The sequence below is a fragment of the Mycteria americana genome, chromosome 5 (genome assembly GCF_035582795.1).
Source record: "Mycteria americana isolate JAX WOST 10 ecotype Jacksonville Zoo and Gardens chromosome 5, USCA_MyAme_1.0, whole genome shotgun sequence".
In the NCBI taxonomy this organism is placed as follows: Eukaryota; Metazoa; Chordata; class Aves; order Ciconiiformes; family Ciconiidae; genus Mycteria; species Mycteria americana.
Window position 1 is genome coordinate 71422637 of NC_134369.1, and position 19828 is coordinate 71442464.

The window sequence follows — 19828 nt, forward strand, 5'->3', positions numbered from 1 at the left end:
TCCCTGCCAAAGCCATGGGCTGTTGCATTCCCGTTGATCTGCTGATAGTTAATTTCTAAGTGCCTTCTCCAACACTCAGCAACTGCCTCCCGTTGACTTCCTCCCTCTGTTTGCAGCATCAGAGCGGAACATGTAATTTCAGCTCGCCAAAGTGCCGGCTCACATGGCAGGCAGCTGAATCCTCCTGCCCACGGCTGCTGGGCACCGTGACCACGAGGAACTCAGCCGCTCATGGCCTTGGCAGAAGCTCCCTTACGATTTTTAGAAATAATCCCTGAAGTCGCATGTGCCTGTTGCTTCTTCAAAGCGGCAGGCCAGCGACGGGCGTTGTGAGGGGGGATTTCTTACGCTGGAGACTGTCAGAGGGGTTCAGATAGGTTGAAAGAAAATCAGCTGGGACATGGAAAGGAAAAAAAAAAGGAGGATGGAAAAGGAGATCTGTTAATTTGAAAGTCTAATTAAACTGAGATGGGCTCAGGTCCTGCTTTCCTCGTTCTCTTTGAGAACTGCTGCTTACGTCAAGCTTGTGCTGCCCCATTTACTGGCATTTTTTCCCTTTCCATTATGGCATGTGGTATCAAAATGAAAGAGGAGCAGAGAGGTTTGATCCTGTGCTGTGCCGGGGGGGTTGTCTGCGTGAACTCCAAGGCTTTTTCCTGCATTATTTCCTATGATCCCAAGTCAAGGGGTTTTGCAGATGATTTCGTTTCCGGGGGTGACTCAGCATTTGTTCATTTTCTCCCACTATCCATCCCTTTGCTCCACCAATTCATCCTTCCTTTATTTTTCCAGTTGCAAACAGCCCTTCCTAGGAATTATCTTTATGTTCTTGCTGCCCGAGTTGCCAGATCACAAAGAGCTAATTTCACAGTAGACGCGCTGAACAGGCACGCAATGGAAGGATTCTTGAGGAAAAATGATGCTAAATGGGGGAAAGGCAAAAAGAGAAAGTACCCTGCAGAGAGAGACGGCAGCCGGGGGTCCCCAAGCTGGGGTGCCAGGAGATACAGTGCTGAAAAGGCCCCAGAATTAGGAGAGAACCTGGATTTAAATCCATCATGTGTACCGCTCGCACAGCTTGCAGGGGCAGTTTCATAATTCACCTTGATTTGACTGGCCCACTTACCCAGGCAGCATTTACAGTTGCTTTTCATATCCCCAGCCCTTTGCAAACAGAAACCAGCCGCGTTGTGCAATACTTACGTAAGAGGTGGGAAAGGGACGCTACAGAATCTCTACTCTTCCTCAGGTGCCACCAAGTACTCGCCGGGGCTTGCTGTTGAGGGAAACCGTGCCATCGCACGAGTTTTTTTTGCCGTGACACAGACAAGGCGCTGTCTTAACCCCGAGCGACAGATCTGTTCGTACGGTGGTTAGACAAGCTTCTTGAATATGTTTGCTTCTTCCCCGCAGTTATTATTATCACTTCTGCCTTCTCAGTCTTCACTCTTTCGCTGCTTCTGCTTAATTGCATGGGAAAGTAAAAAGAATACACGTCTCAACTGTGTTTGAAGAGCATTGCAAGGGGACTTCTCCCAAGCAGTTACACCCTGTGGCGGTGATTTGTCATCGCTGTTTCAGTTTCTGTACCCTTATTCTTGGGTTAAGAGGCCACAATTCCTAGCAAATATCAAAAAGTGATAAAACAGAATCAGCTTTTTCCCCACTCTTTTTGAAAGCTGAAGCCTTCCTAACATCTTTCTGTTTTTTTCTTACTGAAATATTTTTAAGTGAAGCAGATCTTTGTTGCTTAGGAAATCCTTCTATCCCTGCTGTTCCTATGTCTCCCCCCGAATAGCGTTATGACCGCCTACATTTACGTGGGGTTTGCAGCCAAAGGATTTATTGCTTCTGTAAACATGATTGCACACTATGGCTGTAACAGAGCCATCGTATTTCACTCATAGAGGAGACAATTTCAGCGGTTAATTAAACAACTTGATTAATCAGTCTGTGCGAAGGTCCTTCCTTCTGGAAGATGCTCTGTAAACTGAAGGAACTACTTAAGAATACAAAAAGCCACGTAGATAAAGAGCCATCAGCCCAAAACTTCAACCCAACCAACCCCAGTGTGCGTTCAGAGACAAGGCTTGGTTTTTACCTTGGGGGCTGCCTTTGCACCACCCGTGTCCGGTCAGCGCTAAGCGGCGGAACGATGAGAAACGGCAGAAGTCCAGCAATAAACAAACGCAACTTTTCTAACCTGAATTAGACTACCAGGCTGGTTTCTAGTAGGTTCCTCACCCCAAACAGCATCCTCAGGGCTTCTTGCAAGGTTTTGCTGGATTTGAATAAAACATCCCACTCTCAGCGGTGGGTTCAGATAACACTGCAGACCCGTCTGCGCGTGCCTCGGTGCTGTATCTGGAACCTCGCTGCCTCGCAGCCCCACATTATTCCTTTCTGTCACAGACACTGAGACACGCCAGTATTGCAGGACTAACTAAAACCTTCCGAGATTTCTCTTCCTTCCTCTTATTTCTCTTTAGAGGTCAGTAAGATCTCTTCTAAGCCCAACTTCCCATTTATTTCCAATAATGTTTTTAATTTGTTCTTTCTCTCCTGTGCTGACAGGCAGATGGATGCTGTATTCAAAACATCCTTCCTCGCCAGTCTCTTTTTTTTTTGCAACGTGGCTTTACTAAACCCAAGCCAAAATCTGTGCGTGCCAAGTTTGTTTCTAGGATTTCCCCCCGAAGATACACCTCGTCCAGGGAAAGGGTTCCAGCTCCTCTTGCATCTTGGCAGAAACAACCGAATCCACCTGCCTGCACGATTCAGCAAGATATTCGCAATATGTTCCAGCCAGGTTTGTGCACCTGGAAACAGGGGGAGCAGCCGGGGTTCCAGGCAGTGCTCTGAAGTCCCCTTGTTAATTCTGCTTTTAATTGAACGGTCACATTTTCCTGCATCCTCATGCTGAGCAGTTACTGTCGGCGGAGCTGCCTGCCTCACCTCTGCCCTCCCGCGCGCGCACGTGGGAGGGAAGGGCATCCAGCTGGTTTCCTTCCTTTGAATGCAAACAGCACAATCAGCTGCAAAGTCTCCTGAGATACATCTACGTAAACAGGGTGACACAAAAATAATGTATAGCCGCTAGTGCTCCTCTTCCTTCCGTGAAAAACAAATCCTTGCAGAAGGACCTCGGTTTAAAGCTGGCATGAGGGTCTGAGCTATATCTTATTTAATTCTCCTGCTCCTGCAAGGGACACGGGTCTCCTGAAAAGGCTTTGCTCTCCCTTAGTGACTTTTCCCTCTTCCCAGAGCATCTCAGCGACAACCCCTGGAGAGATCCTCAATCTACGGGAGACTGGTGCTTTCTTGAGCAAGTACATTCCCACGCTGGACATAAGGAGCATCTAACAGGCCTGGATGCCATCTCCTCCTCCTTCTCTTGCCCAAAGCTACTCCCTTGGCTGTGTACCTCGCATCTGTCTTGCCAAGACATCTCCCTCTTTCTGCTCTTGCGACACAAATAGCATGTTCCCTTTGGAGCCTCCTTACCCAAGTTCTTTATTTTTTTCCAGGCGTCTTTTGTACTTGTCGTCATGCGCTCACAGCAGCTGCCATCCCAGCTGCCCCAAAGGGCCATTCCAGCAGCGACAGACCGTTACGGCCCCTGCAAAACCTGCCCTGTCCCTCTTACTCCGGGTCCCACTAGAAGAGCTCGGCACTAACAGCACAGAGCTGCCGAGGTGAGGCCGCGAAGCTTTAGTAGGTTCAGCATCCTGCCTGTCGCAGGCAGAATTGGACTCAGTGGCGGGCAGCTGCCCGCAGAGAGCCTGGAAATAGCTCCTCTGCAGGCCCCTCGCTCGTGGCCGCGGGGAGACAGGGTGTAGCAACACTGCGTGTTTCGTCGGGGAGGAAAACCAGCCTGCAAAACCCAAACCGCAAACTTAGGAAAAAAAGCTACATCTCGAATCATAGGGAAGATGCTGCAGTCTTTCTTGAGAGCGTACTCTGCCTCCTCAGCAATGAAGTTTGATGTAAAATACAGTGTATTGCTGGAGTCAAGGAGCGGGAAAAGCTGCAGGCCCTCGAGTTGATTCATGAGTCTTTGGCCTCAGCGTTGCCGTGCAGGTAATCTATTTCATTAGTCAAACACACCACAAACATGAAGCAATCCCACAGAATAGTTTTGAACACTTTCCGTGTGAGATTGTCAGACTATGTAAAATTAAAGACATTTTAGCGGTCTGATAAAAACTAGGGCTGAAGTATTTTTTCGTCATGCTGCTGTTTCATAGCTCAGTTTCTTATTTGACAGGGAACATGCGTTCACACGCACGGCACATTCCGCTGCTTTTAAAACCACCTTTATTATATTGTTCAGTTACAAATTTCTACAGTTTTGCATCTACTGTTACCAGATGAATCTCGATGTCTCATTAAAATAACCTTGGCTGTTCTTCCTCTTAAGACTACAATGCAAACAGATCACATTCTCTAATCCTACGTAATGCCTTATGTAAAACCACTTAACATTCCTTTTAAGGCTGGGACCCATCCAGACGAAAGATGCTGCATAAAAGCACATTCCTTAACACGCTTGACCAGAAAAGCAACGTGGTCTAGGGTGGAAAACACAGAGTGGGAGTCGGCGCGTGTTCAGGAGTACACGCCTGGCAGCGTACAGTGTCAGGCCATGTCTTGCGCCGTACGCTTTGCACAACTCAGTTACCTCCATTTTTCTAGTCGTGAAATGGCAATGGTAATAGAGTCCTGGTGCTGCTATTATTTATGTACACTTTCCAGTAGTGCTTCCAGCAGAGACTGAGACCCAGCTGAGGAAGGTGGACTAAAGCTCGGATCACGAGGCGAGCTCTGAGAGCTCGCTCTTCACCACTGGCAATATGGGATGGGAAACTACACCTCCAGGTGGGAAGTGAAACTTTAACCCCGCAAGAACAAAACAGTGGTCAATACAGGAGCCTTTGCATTAAATTGCAGTCGTCGGCCGGCCCTTGGATCTGTAAGTCGTTCTAGGAAGCCAAGTCTTAATACACCATCTGCTACTGGAAAATGAAATGGCCCCTTTCCTGTGCTGTCATCGGACGGCTTGTCAAGAGCAGCAAACCAGTAGAGTGAAAAGCGGCGTTCGAACCCTCAGCCGAGGAAGAGAAAACAAAAAGGACGCAAACAGCTTGCTATCGGGAGTGCAGGAAGCTAATTTATGGGGGGAGAGGTAATTGTTTTGTTAAAAATTGCTTGAGGAAATACAGCTCCCTAAAGGGTAAATAGTTTCTTCTTTATTTGCTGGGTGTTCAGGAAAACTTACGTATTTATGTTGGAGAGAACATACAGGATGTAGAAGGCTTTCAGAGTACAAGGGGAAATTAAATGCGAATCTCTGTAAGTTAGCAGTCCCGTGCTCCCCTGTCTCTGGAAGCAGAACAGTTTACATTTGGAGCCTGCTTCTGACACACACCGTTTCCAACGAGCCCATAAATAAAACCCCAATAAAATCAAATGTCACTATGCAATTCCCGAGAGTCTGCATACGTTGTCTTTGAGTTTAACCTAAAGCAACACACCGATCCTAATGAGTTATGCTACGGAGCCCGTGTTTTGAAGGAAAAGCTTATGCAAGCAGCACCGCTGTTTCAGGTACTTGCACGTGGGATTTCTAAATGTGCTGGAGTAAGCTTAAAACCCAGACTCCATTTTAAACCGAGAATCAATACCCAGCTACTTTGTCGATAGACTATATTGGACCTGCGTGAGCTGTCTGACTGCCAGAGAGGCAGAATCTCTTCTTAAATAACCAATCCAGAGTCCTGAACACCAAAGAGACTTGTACATCTGGCATCCATTTAATTTTTTTCTACCTAACTTTTGCAAACGTAGTTCCTGCATTGAGTATGTGGTATTTTTTTGCGCCTAGAAAACCACACCTCCTTTTAGGCCTTAATGATTTTACACGCAGCGGATACTACTGCTAATTCCAGCACTCCTCTACTCCATATCCCCACCTTTGGATTTCTTAAATTGTTTAGCACTCATTTGAGAGATCATAGGTGAGCTTTGCTCAGAATTCCAGCTGCCTTGCTTGAAAACAATTGTTCTCCGAAGAGGGAAAGGCAGGTACGGAATACTTTCCATCTCGCAGTTTCACAGCAGCTTTTTTGACTTTAGGAGCCCAAGGAGACAAGTCCCAACAAGGCCGAGTTAATTCTCATGTGACTATCATTGCACCAGCTGCCCACAAAGCTAAATACTGTGGTGCTTGATTAGCCCACGGAAAGGATTACGTGATGCGGCTGCAAGGCTGCAATCCAGATTGCAAAGGATGAGACTCACCAACCCAGGGAGTCCTGCCCAGTCCGCGTCCCTGTTCCCCCCAGCTGGTACATCCTCCTCCTCTTCTTCCTCCTCCTCCTCTCACACCTCTGAGCCTCTCTGGGAGCAGATCAGCCTCCGGTGCTCAGCTCGGAGGGGGGTTTTGCCATGGCAGCTGTGATAACCCCTACCAAGAGGTACACGAAGGAACAGCTTTGGTGTCAAAGATGGAAAGCTCAACCTGGTGTTTGGCAGAAGTATACATATGGATATAAATATACCTAATATATAGGTGGTGTAGGCAAGCTGGGGGCTTTCCTCCTGCCTCAAACCAAGGGGCACGGGCCAAAATCCATGCCTGCCCCCATGCTTGTCTCTCCACAGGAAAGAAATGGAGCTGTTGGAGCGGCTCCAGAGGAGGCCACAAAAATGATCCGAGGGCTGGAGCACCTCTGCTGTGAGGACAGGCTGAGGGAGTTGGGTTGTTCAGCCTGGAGAAGAGAAGGCTGCGGGGAGACCTTATAGCAGCCTGCCAGGACTCAAAAGAGGGTTTATAAGAAAGATGGGGATGGACCTTTTAGCAGGGCCTGTAGGGATAGGCCAAGGGGTGATGGTTTTGAACTAAAAGAGGGGAGATTCAGACTAGATTTAAGGAAGACATTTTTTACGCTGAGGGTGGTGAGGCACTGGCCCAGGTTGCCCAGAGAGGTGGGAGATGCCCCATCCCTGGAAGCATTCCAGGTCCGGCTGGACGGGGCCCTGAGCGACCTGATCTGGTTGAAGATGTCCCTGCTCATGGCAGGGGCTTGGACTTGGTGACCTGTAAAGGTCCCTTCCCACCCAAACCATTCTGTGGTTCTATGAGTTCCGTGAGGTGGCGGCCCAGGCTCACCCCTGCTAGCGGAGGGTCACGGTGGGCACCTCCAGGGCAGGCAGTGGGGCTTCGGCCCCGCCAGGGCCACCGGCACCTCGGCTCTGCCTCCACCGGGCACAGCGAACCCCGCCGCAGGGAGCACCCGCGCCACCTCCCCGCTCAGCCCGGCCCGGCGGGCAGAGCCGCGGGGCCCCTGGCGCCCGGGCAGCGCGGCCTTGGGGCCCGGCCCGGGCCGCCGCCGGCTGAGGGCCGCCGGGAGGGCGGTGGAAGGCCGCGGGCGGCGCAGCCCCCCGGCAGCAGCCATCATGACACAGGTTTTACTCAGGCCGAGGGGCGGCCCGGGCCCGCGGCCGGCGCGGGGCGGGGGGAGGAAGGCGGGCAGGAGGGAGGGGAGGGAAGGGAAGGGAAGGGCCGGGCCGCGGCGGTGCCGTCGGCCGCGCCGTGGCGCTGCGGCGTCGCGGAGGCCCGCTGCCGTCCCGTCCCGACCCGACCCGTCCCGGCTCGGCTCGGCCGGGCGGTGCGTGCGTGGGGGCCGGGGCTGCGGCGGGCAGCGGGGCCGCGGCGGTAGGAGGAGGAGGCGGCGGCGGCGGCGCTCCCTCTCCGGCGGGACAAAGGGCTGTGGGCGCGCAGGTAGGAGCCGGCCCGGCCTTGCTGCGGGCCTGGCTGCGGGCGGGCTGGCGGCTGCCCCGGCCGGCGGCGGGCGGGCCGCGGCGCCTCCTCAGCGCCGGCGGGACTGGACCTCCCTTCCCTTCCCTTCCCTTCCCTTCCCTTCCCTTCCCTTCCCTTCCCTTCCCTCCGCTCCCTCTCTCCCCGCAGCGGCCGGGGCGGTTGCTGCCCGCCGGGTTCGGCGCTTCCCCGTTGCCCCGGGGAGCCCCGGGCGCCGCCGCGGGCTGCGGAGGGCGCTGCCCCCGCCGCCGGGCCGCCAACGGCCGCGGCAACCGCCGGCTGCCCGCCTTTGTCTCGGCAGCCGCGGCCCAGAGCCCGCCCCGGGAGCCCCCCTCAGCAGGCGCTTTCCGCCGCAGGAGCCATGGGCCGGCTGCCGCGCTAGGAGCATCCCCGGCCGGAGGGGCGAGGAGGAAGGCGGCCGCTGCTCCCCTTCCCCCGGCGGGGGCCGCGCGGGGCTGGAGATGGAGCCGGCGGCGCGGCCGAGCGGGGATATCCTGAGGCGGAACCCGCAGCAGGACTACGAGCTGATCCAGCGGGTGGGCAGCGGCACCTACGGCGATGTCTACAAGGTGAGCGGCGTGGGGGGCCGCGGCGGGCTCTGCTGCGGGGCTTCTCCTCACGACGCGGCCGGGCTGAGGGCGTCAAGGGGCCGGCTGGGACGGAGCGGCTCCTGAAAAACCTGTGGGCTCGGGGCACCTCTGGCAAAGCGTGAGGTTTCCCTCCCCGTCGAACGCTTTGATTTAAAAGGGTTGACTTCTGCTTGCAGCGTTGGAGAAGGGTCCGCCTTACCGAGCCCCTCACTGATTTCTTAGAGGTTTGAATGGGTGAATATCGCGGGCGATACTTTCCGCATTACTGCTAAAGAAGGTAGAGGATAGCTAGTTGCTGTACCTGTTTCCAGAACGCATCAGTTAAAGCACCTGATTAAAAGGGTGCAAGTTTATCCCCGAGGTTAATAATAGCACGCAAAAGGCAGAAGCAGATTAAAGCTCTTCAGAAGCTGGGACAGAGTTATGGCTTGCTGTAGAGTTAGCCCTGCAAATCCAGCAGATGCTCTTGAAACGGTGCGTATCGGTGCTCACATTGCCAGAACCACGGCCATGGGAAACAGAAGGCGTAGGCATGGCACGTTCTTCGCTGTATGCTTCTCTGGGAGATATGAGCCCCTTCCCCAAACGTCAGGGATGCTCAGCAGCTTTAAGGGTTGGGTTGCTTATAAAGAAAGCCTTAAAGTTTTTGGCCTGTCTTTGGCAATCTGCATTTTCAGCTGCATGGGAAGAGTGGCTGTGATGTTTTACTTTGTAATGCTGTTGAGTGTCTTTAAAATAGACCTGACACAATCAACCGTACAAGAAAAGGTGTGTTACTCTGCCACATGAAAGGCAGCGGTAATTGCTCGTGCTGGGGGAGGGCTAATGTTCAAATTGAAGTTTTATAGATGGATCTTGTTCCCACCACCCCTTTGAAATGGTTACTTATGGCCTCCAGGAGTTATTTTTAAAAGTTTTCATGGTGCATATTTACCTTCCTTTTTTCTTTTTTTTTCTTTTTTTTTCTCCTAGAGTGCTATGCACAGATCAGTCAACTTCTTTGCTAGGGAATCTAGCACTAAATCCTTTAAAAGGACATTTCAGGTTTCATAAATCTGAAACTCAGCATACCTTGAGCTGGTTTGTTTGGGTATGCCTGAATAGTACAGGGCAGCATGGCGAGAAATAACTAGTTGTGTGGCAGAGAAGTACTTTTGTGTCATCTCTTTGCTCCTTGTGGAAAAAAAAATATTCTGCTTCTCATTATCCTGGTAATTAGTGGAGAGCTGTGCTGACATGTCATACAGCTTCCGGTTCCGGAGCTGATTTGAATGCATGGCTCTGCTCTGTGCCATGTAAACATATCCCCTTTAAATAAAAAAACCACAACCCTCCCCCCACACCCCATTCTTTGGGTTATGAAAAATGTGCCTTCGATTCCTGAAACCATTCCAGATAGGAATAAACCCAAACCTTCTCATAGTGCAGCCTGGCAAATTTAAATCAAAGTCTTTGGCAGCCTTTTTAGACGCTGTTATGAGTCTAAAACAAGTATAAAGAGTTTAAAGTAGTTCGAGAGCCTACATTTGTTTCTAGGTCATTGGTTTGCTCTTTGCTTTTATAAAGCCCTGTGACAGGGAGGAACCGTATCAAGGGAATGCTGAATCAGATGGCACTGGCTGTTACGACAAATATGCAAAGCAAACTTATTTTTTGAAGTCATTGATGTTGCATTAATTTTAAAAGTAACTAAGGTAAACCTTTTTTCTTGAAAGGACTTAACATATAAACATTGTACTTTTATTTTCCTTAGTCCATGATAAGTGTCCTTTTAGGACAGATGGCACATCTTGTGCTTGCTGAGGGCTGTCAGTAGTGTTTATAAAATGCATTTCTTGGTGAATATCTGATTGTTGTTCTGTTGCAGAGCTCGGGCAAGGCTTGCTAGAGAGCGCTCTTAAATTAAAATGGAATTTTCCTCTCACCTCTTCAAGTGGTTTCTCTGCTCCATCACTACTAATGAGTCACCAGTGTCGCCAGCACAGTTGTTTTTAGGATGTCTAAATGAGACAGCCTTTCTGGTTGTGGGAGATCTGCTTCTTCCTCAGATGCTTTTTGGTGGTGGTGGTTCATGCCTCAAATTCTTCTTGGGGCATTTGGTAGCTTTTAGAGTAATTAGTTCTTTTTTGGATGTTGAAGGCAGAGGTTAAACAAATATTTGTGTTCACTATTAGGTTACAGAAGAATATTTAAGACCTTTCTAAAAATCTCCTACCCACTTTGCTTTTCATTACCACTATGGAAGCTTAAAACTGAAATGTGTTTTCTTAGTGTTCGTAGGGTTTTTTTCTCTTGTCTGTCACATGGCACACAATGGTTGATTGTAGGGTTGCTCATAAGTACTGGATTGTTGATGTTGGTTTAATATTTTTTTTTTCCCCAAAATGCATTTCAGTGTGGGGGAGAAACCATCCGTAAATAAACTATTTTCTTATCTATTCACAGCATGTGTAAGTAGATCCAAGTTTGGGTCTACCAGTCTTGGAAGTACGCTTTCCATTACAATCCTAATGCGTTAGTTGTCTCATCTGTGTTGGGAAAGCTTTTATTTCTTTTTAATAGAGGATATTGCTGTTAAGCCAGTTCTTATCCATTGGAATAATTTCTCTCTCAAAGCATTGTATTGAGCTATCTTAAATTGCTGACTTCTGAAAGAGGCTGTAATAACGAAGATTGGGTACTCACTGGAAGTTAATAATACGCTGACAATATTGGTTTTGTCCCCACTCTCTGTCAAATGGTTAGTATCCTCAGCATCGCATCCCATAACACTGCAAAGGCAAGGTCTACAAGAGTGAGGTTTTAATTTGGCTTTCCTGGCAAGATTTCTGTTTGCCCTCCTTGGTCATATACATGAAAGTCTCAAAGCAGTATTTAAAAATGATGTAAGTTTGTTGATGTATCTGCATGGTCGTGCTGAAATAGACTTTGTGTGTGTGTAGTTAATGCAGAAACATCCAGTTGACCAGTGTCTTAGGGCAGAAAATTAAAAAAGCAGCTAGAAACTGTAAATGGAATTTAATCTCCAGCACTAGGAAGCAGTCCGTCAGATCCTATCCCAGGTAAGCTCCCATCATGTGGTTAGATCCCAGGTCTCGATGAGTTTTCATGGGTGCCAGCATGACCTGTCAGTGAACCTGCAGTTTTTCAGTGGGGCCTTCTAGTCTAATTTGTATAAGGCCAGTTTTGATAACAAGTTCACATCATCAGCTCCGTAAGCACGTGGTTCTGTGGTCCATGATATTTTCTGGAAGTACTTGGAATAGTGTAAGACTGGCCTGTTTTGGTTAGCTTGAGGGATTTGGTTGCATCAGAACATCAAGTCATCTGGTTATATGTACTTGTAGATGTTGGTGTCCTGAGGGGACTTAGAAAACAGGCGCTGTATTGGGTGATAATTTACTTTAGCTCTTTCTTACTGGGATTTCCTGCACGGATTTTCTTATTTGACTATTTATTAATGACTCAGAATAGGTTTGGTGGAGAGATTTGGGGGAAAGAATACCTTGGGTCGTGGTGAGAGATGTGGGGTCACCACCCTTTGCACATAAAAAGGAATTTAAAGTCTTCTACACGTGTGAGTGCTTTCACGGTCAGCTTGTTGACTCCGCTGGGGAACAAAAGACTTCCACTCACTACTACCTCCCCTGTCTCCTTCTCCCCCAACTACACAGGGCTTGGCTTTTTGTGGTTTTTAATGCAAGTGCCCCAAACAGAGTTTTAACTAATCTTTGATTTTGGAGAAGGGGAACAAAGAGATGATTTATGTAGACTCTCTTTTTGAATGCTCTTGTTTGGCAGCTGAGCTGAAAGATGATGCATTTGCTCAGCCCAGCACCCTCTGCAGGCTGCCTTTGCGGGATGAATAGCTGGATGTCTGTCCTCACTGAGAGGCGATGATCAAATATGATCTTGTGCAACAGTTCTAAAGCTGTCTTGTTTTGGTTTTTCCAAGCAGGATTGTGAACAGTTCTACAGTAGCTTTCTTTAAAAGTAAGCACAGGGGGAGAGAAATGTACCGAATTAGTAGCAGAAACTATCTGTAAGCAAGAGATACATTTTTATTAAATAGCATGGAAATGGAAATTTCATTCCTTCTTGAGTCACCTGCTCAGTCTCTCTTATTCTCTTGGGAGGTTTTTTTTTAAATCTCCTCCACCATTAACTTAGAAGAAACCTGTACTGCTTTGCCACTGATGACTGCTGCAGGAAAGTAGTGAGCAATGAAATTGGATCGTGGCAGACAGAGACTCTTTTGCTCAAATACAGTTTAAAAAAAAAATTTTTTTTTTTAAAGGTTGCCATAAAAGTGGGACTCTGTCCAGTTTGAGTCCAGTTTCAGCCCTGCTTGTGTGGTCAGTGCCTTATTATCAGAGCTCCGGAGTATAATTCCTGGTGGACTCAAAGGCTGTTGGGATCCTTTATTTGATGTTTTGAAAATAATTCTTAATGTCAGTCTAATTTCACAGATCATGAGAACTTACCGGTTAAAGCGTTCTACTACTTCAAGTCAACAGGTTAAGAACGGAGTATTAAGGCTTTGTTTTAATACCAGAGTACAGTTATGGCTATGACAGTTTTTAATGACATACTCCCAACTTTATACGAATATGTTTTGGCAGCTGCAGACCAGTTGGATTGGCCATCCCCGATTCAGCACTTCTGTCCCTGGTGAATATATGTTGCTTACACGTATAAATTACCATAAAACATCTGTCACATCGGGAGATTCCACTCTTCTTCTCCAGATCAAAGCCTTCTGGTTAGCAGTGTTTGCTGTAGCCATGCCTGAACTCTGTGTACTCTTGTTTTTCCATACGAAGGGTGTTTAGAATGGCATCGAACCAGCGCTGTTGAGTTTCTTCTTGTTGCTGTGGAGTTTCTCTTCTGGGAAATTGCTTGCTTTTCTTTTAGGATGCAGTCAGTAGGATATATATAGCTGAGCACTGAGGTGCTCAGTGGCTTATAGACACCCTCTGTTAGGATATTCAGGAGTTGGGGGGAAGCCCTTGCTTTTCCATTTGTAATCTTTGTAAGTTTTTTTTTCTTATTAAGCATTTGATCTTCGTTGTGGAACATTCAAAGCTGTTTGGCTTTAAGTATTACCTCCTATTGCTCATGTTTTCTGTTGATGCTAGGTTATGTGGTGGGAATAGAGTGTTTCTCCCTATGTCTGTTTCTCCCTGTCTTTTACTTTCAAAAGCAGGTAGTCTCCGAAATCTTAAAAATAAGGCCTGATTTCTCTTCCAGCTCTTTTAAAGAGAGTTGTCCTCCTGGGTTAGGTCCTCAGAGGAGCCAAAGAAAGAGTGGTAGCAACTTTTCAGTGTGCTGCCATCAGCTAGTACCAAGGCTGTACCCAGCGTCTCTTAAGCCAAGGAGGAACTGCGAGTCTGTTCTGTTGAGTTTAATGTCCTGTTGGGACCAGCCTTGTCTCTGATGTAGTCTTCAGTTGTGATATTACTGCCTAGTACTCGTCCTTCATGAGACATTCTACTGGGTAGATGATTATGTTATTCCTCATTTATTCGTGGTACAATCAGCGAGGGAGGCTGAGGCGTCCTGCGGACTTGCACAGGAAGGAGTTAACCAGAGCATGTTGCACGTGTTTTTGGAGACCAGTCTCAAACACGGGAGGTGCTTTATATAAGCTATGCCTTTTCTGCCTTGCACCCCAGAGCTCTGTTTCAACGTGAGATATCCATTCAGAGGAAGTGAATAGTGCAGTTCATGCATCCCCTTTGAAACACACGCACTACCCACCCCCCCAACAGCAGAGGAAGTCTCTGAGAAGGAAGAACAGATCAAAGATCAGAACATTTGCATACCAGTATCTACTTCATCTTTGTCTCCAGAAGATGCAATGGTCATTTTCATTGCCAACGTGTTTGGATAACTTTGAATGCATCCAAGATTTATAGCATGAGGTGTCTAAGTGATTGCCAGTTCCATCAGCAGAGGTGCGTGGTAGAAGTACGCAGATCATCCATGTCAGAGAGAATAGCTCTTCCTGTCAGCAAGGCCGTAACACAGTTTGCCAGCATATTTCGCTGACACCAGCAACTGTCCGTCCGCTCTGCAGCTGGAAAAACAAATATGCTTGCTACCTTTATTCATGTTTGGCACCTGGCTTCTTGGTTATGGCTGTGAATGAAAAGAAGAGGCAGCATCAACCCAAGGTGATTCCATTTGAGAACAATGCGAAATGGGTAGGTCTCCGTATTCGTAAAAGTTGTTCATCAACTCAGGGCAACCTCAGTGCCTTGCATTTTAGATTGCCAAGACTTTCTCACACTTTGCCGTTTTGTTAGGATTTCAGATTTTATATTTCTTCAAGAACTTAGAATAGTTCTTTCCCGATTTCTGAAGGATTCCTAGCAGTAAGAGCATTCAGCAAGGTTTGGTGGATGCAGCAGCCTTTGATTTGTGGTTTATGGCAGTTCTGGTGGTCTTGAGTGCATTCTGGGATTCCCATAAAAAGTCAATGAGAAGGGCAGGGTATTTTGTTCGAGACTTTGCATTTGTGATCTATAAAACCAGATGCTACCTTGCTTTTAATGGGAGTAGGTAAATAAGGCCAACGTGACACTGACAGTAGTTGAAAAATAGCAAAAGACAATTTATTCCACCAGGCCTTGCCCAAATCTCCTTGCAGAGCGTACCTATGGAAGAGGTATTGCAGAAGATCATTTATCTGAACTTCCCATTTGGCCTCACCAAGTAGAGTAATCTTTCTGACAGGTTAACTCAATCTGTCTAATTATAGTGAAGGGGTTTCTGTGTTATGTACCACCACGTTTTTCTCCAAGCTGTGGTTTGCTAGACTGGAGAGTGTGTTTACACAGGCAGCACCATACAGCGTTATTTATCGTGCACCTCCCACCCCCTTTTCCTTGTCTCGTTTAGGGAATCTGTTCAAGAGTGGCTTGTCTGAAAAATTGGAGTCCCTTCTGTTTATCAAAATAGCAGAGGGGCTCCACTGAGAGTGAAACAGCTTTTAACTCCGTACCCACCTAACCAGCTCCGCGAAATCAGTATCTTCATCTGCTGGGTAATATTTAGCCTATTGGCATCATTTTGAGACCCAAATCTGCCTCCGTCAGAAACAGGACAGCATGTTCCTCTCTGCTGTGTCAAGAGGTAGTCGGATTATGGGACTAGTGCATTTAGCATCACAGATCTCGCGAAGTTGCTCACTTTTGAGACTGCGGGATGCTAAGATATGGTTTGAGCAGGCACCGGTCAGTACATGAAGAGCAGGCAGTAAAAAATCTGAAATTTGTTGCAACAGAGGGAGAATATGAAGTGCCAAGGCTTTTGTTCGAAAGCCTTAGCCTCTTCCAGTACTTCTCCCTAGTCTGTTATCCTGTGGGTTGCTATGTGGGTTTCTGCTGACTTCTCTGCTCCTGACAATATTAAAAATATCGTGCAAGATGCAGTCAGGGATATACCTCAGAGCTTTGAGCTGACCCGCGGTCCTGGTGGCCAGAACTGCTGCATTTACTGAACTGACCCCTCAAAATGGCATCTTTAATGCCATGTTTGATATTTTGGTATGTTGGAATTACTCTTCTCCCAAGTCTATTTTTGTGTCTTCCGCATGAATATAGTGTATAGAAGGTTCATGTTTTCATAGAGATGAGGAAGATTTGGCTGGACGTTTCCAGAAAGCTGAACGAAACATATTGTCAGGTTAGTGCGAACAGCTGGATTTGTAGCCTGTTGAAATGTGAATTTTGAGACATTCCAGAAAGGCAGGTGCTGTTTATCTTCAGAGAGTGAAGAGGTCATTGCAGGGGGATTCTGTTCGCTTACTGGTAAGAAGTCGTTCTTGAGCTTTCTTTGTGTAGCTCTTTCCTGTGCAGCATCAAAGGCTTCATTTCTTCTTACGTTTAATGTGATGGTCCACCCCAAGAAGCTGTATTCTTCTTCTGTTCCCAGCTGTGTGTATGGTTGTTTGCTGATCGTCACTATTGGAGCAATATAGAATTGTGTTGCGTTTGCCTTAACTTGCTGTTTAATGTACAGACATGCAAGGTAATAGTTGAATTATAATCGTTAGACTCCCAAAGATGTTTGGGAAATTTAGTCATTAATCTCAAGGGAAGAGAAGTGGTAAAGTCCATTGCACAGGCATGGAAATGTAAACACGGTAGGTAGAAAGAACAAAGGTGCGGCCATGCCATCTTTTATAGATGTACTTTGCCTTGATAAAACTTAAAGAATTCAAATTTGACAGGAAGCAATGCCCGATGAGTGTTCATTGCTCTCCCGTGACTAACAGCTTCAGGTATTTGTGCTGTGTTTACAAGGGGTTTGAAAACAGCAGCAGCTGAAATTTTTCTTCTGATGCACTTGGTCTACAGTGGGGTAAGGGAGAATATTTGATGTATCACTTGCAGGTATTCACAGTTGTATTGTCTCTCAGAGGGAGGTTGTTAATTTAAATATCATTATAGATTCTCTTAAACAGCTGAGATCCCTTTTCATTTAAGACTGGTTTTGTGAAAGAAGCGTTGCCATTTTAAAAGCCCCCTGCCTTAAGAGGACTATTTCCATTGCAGGGGAGAGGCAACTGAACTAGGCTCAGCTACGTGGACATCGCTTTTGTAGCGTTAGCAGCTCATGAGGGCTGAGGGTTTCTGAGGCTGGACGGAGTGTATCTGCATAGTCAGAATTGCCTTCACCAGGTATTTTGGAGGAATCTGGGTCAATAATTGGACAGGAAAAGCAGTTTCTGATAATGCTCTTTCGTTTTGTGTCAGGCATGTCTGCGTTTAAATTTAAAGCACTGTTTGAGTTTTAATCCTCTGCTTCTTGGTTAATTGTGAAGAGGCATGACTGATGTTTTGATTAACACAGTGCCTTTAAAACTTTGCCAAACAGTTCCTGTCTAGAGAGTCTGTTTTTAAATTTGGCTCACAATATCAAACCGGGGACAGAGGGAGTTAAGAGGATGGGCAGGAAGATCTTGAGAACGTTTTGTATCTGCCATCACAACCGACCGCCTGTTTAGGGTACATGAACATGAATTTTTCCTTTTTCTCATTCTGTGTGTTGAGGTTTGTCTAAATTCCGCACTGGGACGTCTCGAGTACGGACTGGCTGTGCTGACTTGGGCAGCAAAGTTAGCTTCTGTAGGGGTGGAATTCAAAAGGAGGAGGACAGGCAGGCAGAGAGGAACAAGGCAAGGTGGAAGATGTCCTCTAGTATGGTAAAATTGAAAAGAAATTTTTAATTTATTTAAAATTCCAGTTAAATAATCAGGCCTAATTTACTGTAATGTTATAATTTCTGTAGCATGCATATTATTTGAGCAGCATGGTTTTGGTCCATATTTTAAAGAAAGTTTAACCAGTGAAGCGAGGAAGTCACTGGCCAAGTCCTTGAAACCAGGCTACTGAAGTGAAACTGGTGTTTGACATCTGTAGATTAACCTGTAGAAAAAACTTGTTTCTTCTTTTCAAGTTACATCATTTAAATGAGTGGATCAGACAAAACTGAGAAAATAAAAAAAGAAAAATCAAAAAACTTTCTTTTCTCTCCTCCATTCTGGCTAAAAATAAGATGTGAGAGGGTAAGATAGCTGTAAAATCGTGAAAGATATCATCTGTGATGAAATGGCGGCATATTTCCTCTCTTAATCAGCGTAAGTGCAAAGCATACTTTACACTTAACCTTTCTCACGTATCTAGCACATTTAAAAGTTCTAATTTTCCTCATTAAAAAACTTACTAAAATGTAATTTCTGTTTATTTCAACAGAATTCCAGGCTGTGATTTTGAATTGCCTACTGAATTAGAAATATGACTGACCACTATTTCATCATTATAAGATATAAAATCAAGATTGTAAATAAATGTTGGGTTTCATTCTAGTAGAAACGACAGAACAGTGGTACCGTCCCAGTAGTCAGAAAGCAGCAAGCACACTGTAGTATGTACACACATGTACACAAATGACAGTGAGAGGAAATTGTTATAAATTGAGAGGAAATTGTTATGTCTTGCCCATCTTCCACCCCAAGAAGGTGACAATTGATATAGTACAGGTGCAAACCAAAGCTTAATCTTAGGGCAGAAGAAGAATCTCACTGCTCCTATTTTAAACTAATTTTCTTTTAACTTCTTCGATTTACACAGCTGCTTTTTTATTCTTTCTTTCTATTCTGGTCGCTGTTTTATTTAACACCACCACCACCAAAGAACAAAACGCCCAGACCTATCTTCTTCATGAAGACAACTTTATGGTTTGTCCTTTTAGTTTTGTAACTGTTAGTTCATCTCTGAGGAACTGAAATTTAAGGAGGCAGTTACTGAACAGCTTTGTTGAAGTTAGATTTTTCTACTTAAATCTACATTTTTCACCTGCACCTCTCTAGATTCTCTCAAATAAATTACAGTAAGGAAAAGGAGTCGATATGTACCCTGTGTTTGGAAGGCTTGGTACTGCAGAAGAGCCTGCGTGTGCCGTGAAAAGCTGGAGGGGTTTGCCCGAACACTCTGTAGTTAAAAACGAGCTTGCACGCACGGCTCAGTTGCAGCATGAAGTACTGCAGTTCTAGGCAAAATAGCTTCAATAAAACAAACAAAACGCCCAGCAAAATGCATACACTTGGATATTTTGTTCTGACTAATCTGGAAGTATGTCCAAAAGTACTTCTGGTGTTTTAGGAAGTTGCATGCAGATAGTGATGGTATAAGAGTTGCAATCTGTGAATTGCAGTTTCTTCTCCGCTTTAGAATGCCAACAGCGGTTCCTCAGTTCTGCCTGTCTGAAGAGACACATCTTGCTGTGTTTTAGCTCACGGTTACAGAGCAAAGCAGTAAAAAAATTCCTTTGGTGTCAAAAAAGTAAAATGATGGTCTTAAAATTCTTTTATGCAGCACAAGTGGCTTAGTTTTTAAAAAAAAAAAAAAAAAAAAAAAAAAGGCAAGCCATTGCCTTTTTCTTCAGAAACTTCTTTTTCCGCCCTGCCTAGAAAGCCAGACTCCTTGTTGTGATGGGAAAGCACAGTCCAGTGCTTTGGACCCCAGCCATGGTTTTCCTGCATGACTATGACCTACTGCTTAGTGGTTCTATCCTTGTTATGTACAAAGAATCACAAGTTCGTCATAGCTTCCCTGAAATAAAAAAATGTTGGCGCCTACCATGAGTTCCTTATGCGTGGGGTGGGGTTAATGGTGCTGCCTTGACTTGGTGGATGTTGGGACACCGAGGGCTGTGCCTGATCAACTCACTGATTTTTCTTTTCGGTGGAAAGGAGAGACATAGATGCTTTGCTTCAAATATTTTGGTTGACGCATCTCTTAGTTCTTTCATCTCTAACGAATAAATAAATTCCCCTGCAGCTGATGAAATGTATAATTTTTTAACATTACTTGAATTGGTAGTCCATAATACTGTGGGGTTTTTCCTGTGT

The 19828-nt window shown here is 46.3% G+C and overlaps 1 protein-coding gene across 5 annotated transcripts in view; it reads left to right on the plus strand.

The window, feature by feature from the left end:
- Window positions 1-7562: 7562 nt before the first annotated feature.
- The window catches only part of MAP4K5 (mitogen-activated protein kinase kinase kinase kinase 5), a 71168-nt gene continuing 58902 nt past the window's right edge, over window positions 7563-19828 (plus strand). For 4 of the 5 annotated variants that reach the window (XM_075503969.1, XM_075503973.1, XM_075503972.1 and 1 more), the window contains exons 1-2: window positions 7563-7783; window positions 8176-8388. In XM_075503969.1, the coding sequence (XP_075360084.1) occupies window positions 8281-8388 (108 nt within the window). In that variant the 5' untranslated portion in view covers window positions 7563-7783; window positions 8176-8280. Of the gene's footprint in view, window positions 7784-8120; window positions 8389-19828 lie in introns of all 5 variants that reach the window. The other variant, XM_075503970.1, reaches the window with a different exon arrangement.